This window comes from the organism of the source record quoted next, unplaced genomic scaffold (assembly GCF_019419815.1).
Source record: "Pyrus x bretschneideri cultivar Hongxiangsu unplaced genomic scaffold, Pyrus_bretschneideri_v1 Contig7, whole genome shotgun sequence".
Classification (NCBI taxonomy): Eukaryota; Viridiplantae; Streptophyta; class Magnoliopsida; order Rosales; family Rosaceae; genus Pyrus; species Pyrus x bretschneideri.
In genome coordinates this window covers 9,897,681-9,910,726 of record NW_025999809.1, presented here as the reverse complement: position 1 = coordinate 9,910,726, position 13,046 = coordinate 9,897,681, and the positions used below count along the sequence as shown (strand labels likewise).

General features: G+C 36.4%; 3 protein-coding genes across 3 annotated transcripts; 2 read left to right on the top strand and 1 right to left on the bottom strand.

The window, feature by feature from the left end:
• The first annotated feature begins 316 nt into the window (after positions 1–316).
• LOC103965088 (protein CYSTEINE-RICH TRANSMEMBRANE MODULE 10) lies at positions 317–1,371 on the top strand. Its single transcript, XM_009378107.3, has 3 exons — positions 317–483; positions 601–952; positions 1,058–1,371. The coding sequence occupies exons 1-3, from the start codon at positions 450–452 to the stop codon at positions 1,119–1,121; spliced, it is 450 nt and encodes a 149-aa protein (XP_009376382.2). The 5' UTR covers positions 317–449; the 3' UTR covers positions 1,122–1,371.
• An 890-nt stretch (positions 1,372–2,261) lies between these two features.
• LOC103945147 (lecithin-cholesterol acyltransferase-like 4) lies at positions 2,262–6,874 on the bottom strand. Its single transcript, XM_009355674.3, has 11 exons — positions 6,459–6,874; positions 5,809–5,900; positions 5,237–5,355; positions 4,933–5,068; positions 4,651–4,702; positions 4,293–4,393; positions 3,760–3,942; positions 3,366–3,523; positions 3,157–3,211; positions 3,008–3,061; positions 2,262–2,897 (listed from the first exon to the last, which is right to left on the bottom strand). Exons 1-11 carry the CDS (start codon positions 6,697–6,699, stop codon positions 2,484–2,486), a joined length of 1,605 nt encoding a protein of 534 aa, XP_009353949.1. The 5' UTR covers positions 6,700–6,874; the 3' UTR covers positions 2,262–2,483.
• Positions 6,875–7,109: 235 nt separating this feature from the next.
• LOC103945146 (cytochrome c6, chloroplastic-like) lies at positions 7,110–9,811 on the top strand. Its single transcript, XM_009355673.3, is given in 6 exon segments — positions 7,110–8,115; positions 8,195–8,321; positions 8,713–8,810; positions 8,883–8,914; positions 9,248–9,311; positions 9,404–9,811. Coding segments are annotated over 6 exon segments (528 nt in total). The 5' UTR covers positions 7,110–8,058; the 3' UTR covers positions 9,554–9,811.
• Positions 9,812–13,046: the final 3,235 nt, after the last annotated feature.

Here is a 13,046-nt window from a genome sequence, read left to right as displayed (position 1 = left end):
CTCCATCGTCTTCAAGACTTCACAGTTTGAACTTGGAAATAAAGCAGAGAAGCTTCTCCTTTGACTTTGAAAGCATCATCAACTGCCCAACAAACAAACAAGCAGACAGGAAGGAGGAGCAGGTCAGTATGCCACGTGTCAAACACTGATAGGTCTGCATGAGTTTTATGTAAGAGAGAGAGAGGGAGAAATGGAGGCGATTGATTATTTCAGAATTTCAGATTTCTGCTACAAATGCAACGAAACTTCATATATTCACGCGTTTGGGGCCGCCAAGTCTGAAAAATTATATTGAAGGACTATACAATTATATATACATAAAACCATATGCTGTAAGCTAATTAATCCTGAAAAGATTTTTCATTGAGCAGAGATACAAATACTCTCTCTCAAAACCCTAAATCCGCATTCTCCTAATTAAATTCATTTTTTCTGTAAAAATCTGAAGCATGAATCACTACAACCATCATCATCAGGCTCCAGGTAAAAATCTTCCATACATAATTACGAAATTGTTTTTAAGTGGTTGTAGTAATATTAATTAGCACTTGTGATTATCTTCAACAAAATAATAATTTGATTTGACGTACCGAATTGCAGCGGTATATCCACCACCCCCCACCTCATACCCTCCGCCGCCTGCCGGCGCATACCAAGGGTATCCGCCTCCGTCGTATCCACCACCACCACAAGTTCATCAAGGATACAATACTAGTACTCAAGGCGGTCCATATGTTGTTGCACCACCAGTTGCTTACCCTATGAAAAGTGAGGGTCCTGGAGCTGGATACCCCCAACAGCCAGCTCCCTATCAGCAGCAGCAACAGCCACCTCCCTATCAGCAGCAGCAACAGCCACCTCCCTATCAGCAGCAGCAGCCAGCTCCCTATCAGAAGCAGCAGCCACCAAACTCTCATCGCCATCACAGAGGTGGTGGATTTTGGGCCGGATGGTAATTAAACATTCTCTCTTAATATATCCTCCTACTTAATTAATTAATTTCTGTAAAATATGTAATCAAAATCAACTAACTATTTCTTATGTCTATATATTGCAGTTGTTCTGCCATGTTTTGCTGCTGCCTCTGTGATTTATGCTGCTTGCCCTGCTCAGTCTTTTAATCTTTTGGAAGATCATCTGTTGTTTGTAACTATAAATTTGATTTGTATCTGGTTCGTGCGTGCACCGACCGGCCGGTCTCTCAAATCTCAATAATCTTTCCTTAATTCTGCCTATGCGAGCTGGTTTCCATACAGTGAAGATTCATTCTCCTACGTGTAAAGTTTTGTAATATATAATGGTACACGATTTTTGACACACATTTTGTGTACTTCGTAATATAATTCAACGATTTCAACCGCAATTTTTATAGATTTCTAGCACACTTAACTTTATTCAGTTTGAAGTTCTTGATTCATTCTATGCATAGAGAAATCCATTAAGCAAGTTTTCCATTCGATTCACAATAGTTCAATTAGAATGCGCAATTTATTTATTGGTCGTCGAATTGTATGACCTTGAAAGAAGATGATCCAAGTGCTTCACCATTCTCGTCTAAATAAGATAACATCGAAATTTTAGGACAAATCATTTCATCGTTATCAATGTATTAAAAGAGTGAGGCGTGGGCGAGGCGTCCAAGGGATAGCCTAGCCTAGGCGTTAGGTGTGAGGCGAAGCCTCACGAGACCTAAATTTTTTAATATATACACTGAGCATACACATATATTATATTAAAAAAAAAGATTATTAATCAATAATCACCTTGAGCACACATATATTATAAATACATATACACACATATATATACATATTATATATATATATATATATATATATAAATAGATGATGAAAAGCACAATGAGCACACATATAACAATGCACGTAGACGGCACACACATCCTTTATATAAAAATAAAAATCAGAAAACAAGGTAGAGAGATGATAGTGCAAGGAAGAGGTATGAGGTAGTTACAACCCTACCCAAAATTTGGGTTTGGAAGTATTAAAAAAAAAAAAAAAAAAAAAAAAATCTCCTAAGGTGTGCCTAGACAGCTTCGGCGACACTTTCCGCCCACTCCCTCAAAACAAAGGCGTCTACCCTCAAACCCAACCTCACAGGGCGCCTACGCGCGCCCTGAGGCGAGCCTTTTAAAACATTGATCGTTAAATAGTAACTACTTAAACCCGCATACAAGACCCTATCGCACGTGAACAATAAACGGAGGGAGAAGAAATAAGGCACAAAAGTGTCATTTGATATCAGTTCGAACAACTCATTGTATAATCTGCCAATGAGTTGAAGATCTTGTTATATATAAAAAGGCACCTGCATATCCAACATTCACGAAAGAATGCAGCTCTGTTTTCACGAGCAGCTCCTATTTACACGTTACAATCACACAAGCGAATCCGAGCACATGAATGGATATATACAGAAGAGCATTGTTTCATGAAATACAACCGAGGATCCGTTACTTATATTCAGGCATCGACTGACACACTTATAGCATTCAGCTCCACATGCTGCTTTCCCTCGCTATGAGGGTGAACAGTAAGAGTTGCGCAGGCCTCAGCTCCCACTTCAGAAACGGATATGGAACTCACCACAGGCTTTTCATCAGCAGCGGCTGAAGGAGAATTCTTGTGATCAGCGTCTTGACATTCTGAGATGATTTCCCACTCCTCTTTTAGAGAAGTTACTTCTAGACCTTTCTCTTTGTGCTTCTCCATTTCAAACGCAGTGGGTAGAATCACATAATCATTTACAGGGTTGTAGTACGGGTCATGGTCTGCCTTCAACCAGTGCTTCAGTATCCGGAATACATGGTGCTCACAGAGAATTCCTCGGTGCTCACCAGGGACTCCAACCCTTGCGACAGCATTAAGCCCATCTGCCTGGAATTCACAAAAGATGGAAGCTTATTAATATTGGCAATTCATATGACCAAAACAGATTTGAATGAGTGAAAATCCAGTTAAAAGTATGGACAGATGAGTTGACGAACCTTAGCTGATTCCACTGGGACTGTCCCATCACCATCAACGCATACATAATTAGGCTGATCAAATCCAAAATTGGGTTAGGTTTTATAATTGTAATCTCCTTGAAAAATCATACAAACACATCATAACATCACCATGAAAAGATAGTAACCTGGACATATCGTAGCTGTTGTAGATCTGTGACAGGTGTTTGTTCATTTCCATAGCTGCAGAGTAGTGACTTAGATATTAAATTAAGCGATGACAAAAGAAATTCATATCTGGAAGCGTTTTATTATGACTTGAAACTTTTATACTAGAATTATCTAAAATAGCAGGCAAGCAGCAGAAAGATTTTAAAACATTTCATGGAGGTACTACCAAACACTATGAGGTGTGTCGAGATTCATCCCATATATATTGTAGAATTTAACTTGAGGAGGAAGTTTCGCCTGAGATATAATCTTGCGTGTTTCATTAGCCCATTTCAAGATTTCCATATTAAATGGTAGGGGAATATCTTGACCGTTATAATTGACCTGAAATTATGAAAACATGCAGTGTAAGTTTAAATAAGCGATACAAGTGTATAATAAAAGGAAAACCAATTTATAAACATATTATTATAACTTTAAAGAGAAGAACAAAAAAATATCTAGAGGAGAGAAGAGACCAAGCAACCTCATCTCATAGGAGAGAAGGGATCATGCAAGTAAACTCTTTAACTTTAAATTACATTTCAAAGGAACACCAAATAATATATGGTTGCGCATACCGTATTATTTGCAAGAGCTTCCTTAAAAATCTGTACGCTCTCTACCAGGGGGTAAGACTCTAGCATAATTTGAGATTTCCCATCACCATCAGGCCTACCTCTCCACATTTCCAGAAGCGGAGGATGTTCCCATTGAAAATCAAGACAAGCCATCAACTCATATATTGATGGGCACTCAATAAGCTGGAACATTGCAACAATCCTCAGTAAGAAAAAAAAAATGGATGCAAAGAAGAAATAACTGTTTGTGAAATGCACAGATTTAGAATATAATACATGCGTGTGTCTATGCACCAATAAGGATCTTCCTTTAACAATCCAACTAATTCACGAAGAAATTTTTTGTCAAATGCTATACTATCAAATACGTCTACCATCTTATGTTCTCTTTTGTTTTAGTTTAAAAATATTCTCTTCTAACCAATAAGTTTCTTCACCCCATAAAAAGATGACGATTTTGTTTCAAATTCCACAAATGGGGTGTAACTGCTTAAGGTCTAGAATGTTAACTGCCCGTATTAATGGACTCATACCAGTTGGTGCATGCTCCATTTTGATATAAAAAAATTCTGTTCCCACCCATCAACAAATGACATTCCATTTAAAAAGGTAGATGTAATATATCCAGGTGCACCTGCACAACAATGAAAAGCCACAAATTAGCTTTTGTTTGATCTTTCACCTGAATAGTTAAAGCTTTAGAAATGAATCTAGGAGCAGCACAAAAACTGAGATTATACAAGCTATTAGAGGTTGACTTCAAACTAAACTTCAGTTTACATTTTGTTATACACTTCAAAGTGAGATTATACAAGCTATTAGAGGTTGACTTCAAACTAAACTTCAGTTTACATTTTGTTATACAAATAATAATTGTACATGAACACTTACCCTGGAATGGTGCAGCAACTGCAATCCACTTGTTCACATATTTCTCAAAAACCTGTGAAACACATGGCATCAAATTATAGGATATAATTTGTAAGACACAAATTAGACCATATTATCAAGCTGCATTTGATTCAATGAAGGAAAAGGAGGAGGAGGAGAGGAGGGGGGGGGGGGGGGGAGTGGGGTGGTGGGTGGGTGGGTGGGTGGGTGGGGGGTGGCCTTAGCAAAAGAAGAAAAAGAACAAGAATATTATTACTCAAGAGGTAAGAGTGAACGCCTTACATCACTATGCAAGCACATGAAACATTTCACAAGAAGGCCCCCCATAGAATGAGTTATGATGGTTATCTTTTTCCCTCCAGAAGCCTCATACACTGCCTCTAATTTTGCAGCTAAGCGATCCAATGTCTCCTGCAGCCTAAACGAAAACAAAGCATAACCCTATTGAAAACCTTGACCATGGTGAATACCTAAACAAAGCAAATCCTTCACAATTCTATGTTGAGTTGGAGAAAGGGCGAAAACCAATTATAAACTTCAAATAAATCTTTTGAACTTTTAAGTGGCATTGAAATAAAGCAGATACCTGTTGCTTTGGCGGAAATCATATCCAAACCCAAAAAGTGTTTTCCCCTCTTGGAAACCCCACTTGGTCAATTCAACAATCATGTCATGGAAATAATATACACATTCCTGTCCAAAGACCTGCATGGGACAAACCGTCAATAGAATTTTATCATTGGTTCAACCTCATTACTTCCAGAAAACCACTCAAGAAATCATGAGATAAGATTTCCTATAACAAGTTAAATTATTATTATAAGTTTTCACCAAAATAACATTGCTATATCAGTTTGGCATGTAATGAATCATCCACTTGTAAGTTATAAGTTTATAACAAATAAATAGCCAAAAACAACCGCTTGCACAATTTATAGAAAGCAAATAAAAGGGTTATTTGAGAGTTCTAGATTGTAGTTGGGAAGAAAAGAAGTTTCAATTGGTGTGGGAATTAGCAAGGAAAGAAGCAATAGGTGCCAATATACAATTTCAGTTTGGCATGCATGAAAAGAACCATAAAAAATCAAATTTATCTTCCAAAGTAATTATGTTATACATGTGCAATGTAAGTTTAGAACACACAACATAGTAACATACCATGTCAGGGTCCAAGGCGTCAATTGCCTGAAGTCCATATCTACCTTCAGGGACCACTATCCTTGCTTTTGGATCTATAGACTCAGTTTTACCTGTTTAACAAATAGATCATTATTTCTATTGCTCCATAGAAGCACCGACATATTTATACCAAATGCATTCATATAGTTCGAATCGGGAAACCGTTTTTCCTATATGCATGTGAGGGAGTGAAGGATATTGACCAATGCATTAGAAAGCTTTCCAAACAATTCAAGCTAGAGCTGATATGTTTTCGTGCCCTGCCATACACCATTGCAGGTAGGGCACATGTGCCACACACATGAATTGAAGTAACAAACTCTTAAAAGTTAACCAGCAAATTGTCGGAGCTGGCTTTCAAATTATGTATATGTAAATCGAAAAAAGACGATACTTTGTTATCACATTTGTATCATGAAGCATTCCCTTCATATGAAAAAGTTGTATGTTACACAATTTCAGCTTCAGAAACAAAATTGAACTATGGCAACTCGTATACACAAGAAACTTCATCGTGCAATTAGAACCAGCAGAATTTTCTCTATCTAAATTCTACAATTTTCTCAGCAACCAAACACAAAGCAGCCAAATTTTCTTCCCAGGAATTTCAAACTTATCAACGAAATTACCTGTTGAAGGATCGAAACGAGACCAAAGCTTGGTCCGAAACGTGTAGTCCGCACCAAGGATCCGAACCCAGACGCGCTCCTCCGCACCACTCTCTTCATCGACGGCGTTCAAGACCGAACCGGCGATACCCGGAACCAGCAGAACCGGGTCGAGATGAGGGTCCACGTAGGGCTGGGGCTTCTTGATCAGCTTCAACCAGAGCTCCACCGACTTCAAAATATCCTCCAACAGCATCGCCATTTCGCCCCCAATCAAAACCCTCAATTACGAATTTCGACTTGAACAGATGTCGAATGTTGCAAATGGAGCCTGAAATTTGAAGGAATTTGATGGAGGTTGGGGAAATTAGGGCTCCTGAGCCGTGAAGGAAGGTATGCAATTCCACGTTAAGTATGGGAGACGATGACGAGATATAGAGAGATGCAACTCGCAAAACGACAAATCGGCGGAATTATTGGACGGGTTCTATATACGGTCACACGGCGTCTAAGGTTATATTTTTATATCACGTCAGTCACTATCATTTGAAAAATTTACAAAACCCAAGAAAATAAAGAGGAAAATTCTTCGTATACCACAATCATCATTTAATTAACTAATTTTTCTTAATTATTAGTTTATTAAATAATAAACTAAATTTAAAAAGTTGATTAATTCAAATAAAGTGGCTGTCCACATCAAATATCATCTAAGATGGTATGAAAATGTGGTATAAAAATATAGTATGAATATCATTAATTTGGGTCTTGACAACTTTTTTTCTTTTTTGAACAAACGATATTACGTACAATAAGGGATGTGCTTAAATTTATAATTTTAGATTAAAATTACCAATCAACCTTGGCGAAAAGAAGTTATCTAAAACGTATATGTTATGAAGTCATGGCAGTAAATGTAGTCTTGAGAATGAGAAGTGATGAGTAGGAGAATGTTAAGTTCATAACTTTTCAATTTTCAATGATACAAAAAAAAAAAAAAAATTCGCCCATGAAAAATGATACAACAAAGTATGCAGTTTTTTAAATCAAAATTACTATTATTCACATATTATGTACTTTTGAAGTTTAATACATATATAATTCACGTATTTGCGAGTAACACCACATTCATGATTTTGGTATTTTCTTGTTAAAATTTACAAATAATATTGACACATTAGTTTTTATTTTGAAGAAATTTATCATTTTGGTGGTGTAAACCCTTTTTCCTCTATGAAGTCCAACAACAAATAAAAAGATGGAAATTTCATCAAATTAAAAAAAAAAAAAAAAAAAAAAAGAGTTGTTAATAGGAAAGGAGAAAACCAAAAACCAAAAAATAAAGACTAGGATTCTCTTCCCTCCTTTTCCATCTCATTCCCTCCCATTCTCTTACATTCTCTATTTTGTCTTTCTTTTTTTATATAAATTAATATAAAATGTTGATGTGGTTTAACCGTGACCGTTCAAATAAGAGGGGAATAAGGGAAGGGAAAAAATAGGGGAGAAAATCCTACTCCAAAAAATAGTGAGCATATGTGTTATTTTGCATTTGGGCCTGCAAGTTTCAAGCACATTTTCACTGTGTCGTCCACAGAGAGAGAGAGAGAGAGAGAGAGAGATGCAGCTTACATCTCTGATATCTACTAGCAGTAATGGTACTTGTTGCTTACCTAAGGTAATATCTCTCTCCCTCTCTTTTAATTGGCAGATGAAAGTTTCTGAAGTTTGAGAAAGTTGAGTGTGTGTTCTCAAAGGGTGCAGTGAAGCAAGGAGGACACAACCCAATTTCCCAAAAGCAAGAAGAATGATAGTTTCTCAAGAGCTTGGCTCCCCCTCTAATGGCTGTAGTTCTGACCTTATCTCCACTCTCCATCACTCCTGGTAATTACTAGTGTTAAGTAACCAACCACACACTTGTCACAAATTCCTCAGGGTTTATCCTCCGGTGGATAGTTTAATCATTCCTCCTGCATTTCCCTCGAATTTCCAACACTGCCATTGTTTTTTATGCAGTGATGCTTTGGCGTTGGGCATGTTTGCAAACTTTGTTTATGATGTTTTGGCTCTGCTGCTCTACAGGTAATAGGTTAATCAGTTAAAACCATGTAGTTCTGTGCTTACTGATAGCAGTTGTAGTCGGTTTAGTTTCGAATCTAGATAGTCTCTATGTGGTCGAGGGGGGATTCGAACACAATACCCCGTTGCAGGTAAAAGGATATAGATTGACACAAATATGTTATCAAATTTGGTTGTTGTTGTTGCTGTTGTGCAGTCTCACATGCACGAGCCGTAGATGTTCAAAAAGGCGCTGCATTATTTCGCAAAACTTGCATTGGATGCCACGCTGCAGGTGGTAACATAATACAACCAGTAACAGATCTCACATGTTTATTGCTCAAAATATTTGTTTGTTCTTATCCCGTTGTTTCCTCTTCTTTCTAGGGCGCAACACTCTTTACTAAAGATCTACAAAGGTAATGGGGCGCAACTTCCATCAATTGTTTAGTTAGAAACATGCATCTTAACAAGGCAAACAGATAACAATTGAAAACCCTTCGGTAATGGAATTGAATGATCGATATTGGAGAATTTTTTAGTACGATGTTGCTTTCAGCCATGTATGTGCTATGTAATTTAGTCCTTCCATCACGATTAAGGAAGAAGAAACAAGGCCATGTTTTCATAATTTGGACCGGTTTCAGCTTTTTGAACTACTTGATATTGAATGAGTGTAATAGTATGCCATGATTTTAGTTGCCATTAAATTAACTAAATGATAAAAAGAACTAGAACATTTTTTTCTGTAGAAACGGAATTGACACAGAAGAGGAGATATACCGTGTTACTTACTTTGACAAGGGAAGAATGCCGGTAAGTTTTTCCAATTCTAATTTGAAAACTTTTCCTTCAAACCATCCTGTTTGCATCCAATTGAAGACAGTGTATGTTGTGGGAATTTTTAGGGTTTTGTTGAGAAATGCGCACCGAGGGGCCAGTGCACGTTTGAAGCCCGTTTGCAGGATGAAGAGATAAAGATTTTGGCTAAGTTTGTGAAGTTACAGGCTGATCAAAACTGGCCGAACATTGTAATTGCTGACTCAAGTTTTCGGTAAAGTGCTTCTTTGTTTATTTGCATATATTCAATCGGCACGTTAATTCTGGGCATGAATCTATGTTGGTTTATGATTCAGTGTAGCTAGTGTTCTTACACTCTTGGTTTCAGCCTGCAATCCTCCTACGCCATGTTCACTTCTCAAAAATGAACACTGATCGACGTAATGCTGGATTACATGCAAGGAAGATAATATTCCTGTTTCTGCCCTTAGGCCTTTTCTGTAATTTCCTGCACGTTCATGTAGCTTGGTTTCATATATTCATATTTCTTAAGATTGTAATTTGTACACCTTATACTTCAATGTTTCATGATCTTAATGGAAATTCTACTGATATGTAGATCGAGCACTGTTTTGATTCAGTCCTGTAATGACACGTGTGAAGTCTGAGGAGTGAGGAGAGACATTGATTTTACGATCTCACTCGATCACTACATACTTAGAACATGTATGTAGTGAATGCATAAAGAAGATCATCTGTTGGAACCTCTGGTTCCAATTAGACCATGGAAAAGGTTGCAAGAGCAGCTTCTGCTTCCAACATCTTCCATTGAAGTAGAAGATGATTTAATTTGGGCACTAGCTCATGGAAAACGACTTCCTTACACCTGGAGTACTGCGCTAGCGGTATCTAAGCCTGCTCATGCCTTGACTTGAGATGTCATGTTGGATATTTAAGTCAATCGCGGGTTGCTTATATGGGTTGGGCTAAGAGGATTAGCAAGAATTTCTGTTGGGGTGGGCTTATGATTTTGTTCCTGAGGGAGAGGACAGGCAAAGAGAGGGCAAATGACTGGGTTGGGTTTTGTCTTTTGTAGTCATATGCACATGAAGTGGTTGGTTTGAGTTGTGGGAGGATAATCCAACCCCAATTCAACTTTTGTGCCCCAATTTTATGCAAGATGGAAAAAGTCCCAACCCTAGAAGACAAAATATTTATCAAGAAAACAATAACCACGCATCATTGTTATTTTCTTACACATTTTTTTTGTTTTGTTTTTAGATATGGATTAAATAAATCAAATAGAAACAACAAATAAAATTAAATAAAGATGTGTAGGGAGAGAATGTGGTTATCATTTTCCAAGTAAAATTAAATAAAGATGTGTAGGGAGAGAATGTGGTTATCATTTTCCAATTTATCAATCTCGACTCATTATTATCTCACATATCACCTGAAGAGTAGACAAGAGGATAAGGAACGTGTTAAGTTTTCTCCTGTAAGAGATGAGGACTTCAATGCAACTACAACTTATCTTGTCAATAATACAATAATATGTGTAAATTTCTCTTTACATAATATTGTATTATTAACAAAAATATATCGTGATAATAGCGTACTCGTGCCATATATATTGTACTCATAAGAGCTACTAACATGAAAATAACTGGGACTTGTCAAGGTTGAGAAATGCTAATTCAATAAGAAGGAAAACCTCAAAAGTAATATTATAAATAAATAAATGTGAAAAAGAAGGAAGCTAATTGAAAATGTTGGCTATGTAGCTAGTGGAATGAATGAATGAGAATATGGAATGTGCCCAACTAAGTTAAAGTTTGCAGCAGCAACATGCATATGGTTTTGACACGAGTCCTAGATGACGGTACAACTAAATAATTCATATCATGTCACTTTGATTTATGCACTTAATAATAATTACCTCATACATTGGTATGAACTAAACGTGTTTGCCATGGTGGTTATACTCACAAAACCATCATTATCTAATATCATTACGAAGTGAATTAGTAATTGAAGACGAATTCCAGCTTGTATACTTCACGGCACATCACGGGTTCGATTGTGAACTACACAACGGTGGCCAGAAGAAGACTTAATGCCTTTGTAAGTCTTCTTAACTTCGAAAATGATGAACTATTGTGACGAGTTCACTAGCCTGATCTCTTAAAAAAAAAATTAATGATATGTTTAGCATAGCAAACATGGAAACATGATCACAATATACATGCCCCCCACCACGTGGAATGTCACCAACTAATGGCCATGTCTGATTAATTTAACCAAACAAAATTAAATTAATAAAACTTTGAGTGTGATCAAAAGACTCTTATGCAAGAAAGCAAATTACTAGATAGTTCCGGCTATCTAAAATAATAGCTCTCAGTTTAGTGAGACTTTTCTTTTTAATGTTAGAAAAGATCATCACACATCGCTATTTGACTCTTAATTATCACTTTCTGATACAATCATAACGGTATAAGCAGTCATGAACTGTTAAGTGAGAAAACTAGAATTTGTAGAAGAAAAATGCTAAGGATACTCTATCAAAGTGGGACTCTTCATAGACTTTCTATCATCTCATATTTAACGGTAATTTTCTTACAAACATTATAAAATATTATACCAAAAATATAAGGTGGCAGAAAGTCATTTTTACTAAACTTAATAATTTTGTAAACAAAGAAAAATAGATGTTCAGTACATGATACAAGATGATTAGATTGTCTTCGCTGTGATGGTTTTATGGTGGGAAAGTGACTTAAAATGGTCCTCTGCACATTATTTTTACGACAATTAGTAGTATGTTAGACTGAAGATTATTAATTTAGTAGTTGCACCAGCTCAAATTAAGAAGAAAAAAAAAAGTAAGGTTGAAAAACTAATTACCAAGTTCCAAGGGGATTAAGCAAAAAAAAAAAATGAGGTACTTAAATCTCAAAGTCCCGTTTTCCTAGACTTTATAGTTCAAAAAAATGGTGGTCACTTACGTTTGGTTTTAATTTAACAATAGAAGAAAAAGTATAACAACAAAAGTTAAATGATTACCTACCGTTGAATTAAGATTAAGTGGTGAGTGATCACCATTTCTCTTGGACCATGAAGTCTAACAGAACAACACTATCAATCTCAAGAGCTTTGAGATTTTAATTAAGTTCTAATTCCTACATATATGGGGTAGTTAAGCTCTCCCTCTCACTAATCAATCTTGGTTATATAAGTAATGAGAAATGGTAAGGAGATTTTTTTAAAGTGGAACTCTTCATGAAATATCTTTCATTTTACAGTTTAACGTTAGTTCTCATACCAACATTATAAAACATTGTGTCCAAAACATGACACGACAGAAAGTTTGGAGAGTCTCACTTTTGAGAGAGTCTTCTTATATAAAATAGCAATGACTGATCAAGTCATAGAGGTCACTGTAATGCAGTTAACAAGTCACGCTAACCCTCTTTTAGTTGTTGTTACTTTTTAATACAAGAAATTAAGGGAGAAAGCTTTCCATGAATGATGCTCAGCGGATAAGACAACCTATAGATCCATTTTTCAATGAATATTAAGTGGGACAGAAATGTCAATGGGAAGATAAACGAAAGAAGTATAATATTGGTTGCACAACCTGTCATATGTGAGGCGTGTCATCCCCAATATTTGTTCAACATATGGTGCCACTTAATGTCCTTGGCACGGAAAGTTTATGGTCTACATTCTAAATTTCAACTAGGAAAAAATGAAATTTAATTATAAGAT

Coding starts and splice junctions, on each gene's coding strand:
- LOC103945147 (XM_009355674.3), bottom strand. CDS start 6,699: ATGGCGATGCTGTTGGAGGATATTTTGAAGTCGGTGGAGCTCTGGTTG. Junction 4,703..4,932: donor TCATGTGCTTGCATAGTGAT/GTAAGGCGTTCA, acceptor TGTGTTTCACAG/GTTTTTGAGAAATATGTGAA. Junction 4,394..4,650: donor AGTTGCTGCACCATTCCAGG/GTAAGTGTTCAT, acceptor ATTGTTGTGCAG/GTGCACCTGGATATATTACA.
- LOC103965088 (XM_009378107.3), top strand. CDS start 450: ATGAATCACTACAACCATCATCATCAGGCTCCAG. Junction 484..600: donor CCATCATCATCAGGCTCCAG/GTAAAAATCTTC, acceptor ACCGAATTGCAG/CGGTATATCCACCACCCCCC. Junction 953..1,057: donor GGTGGATTTTGGGCCGGATG/GTAATTAAACAT, acceptor TATATATTGCAG/TTGTTCTGCCATGTTTTGCT.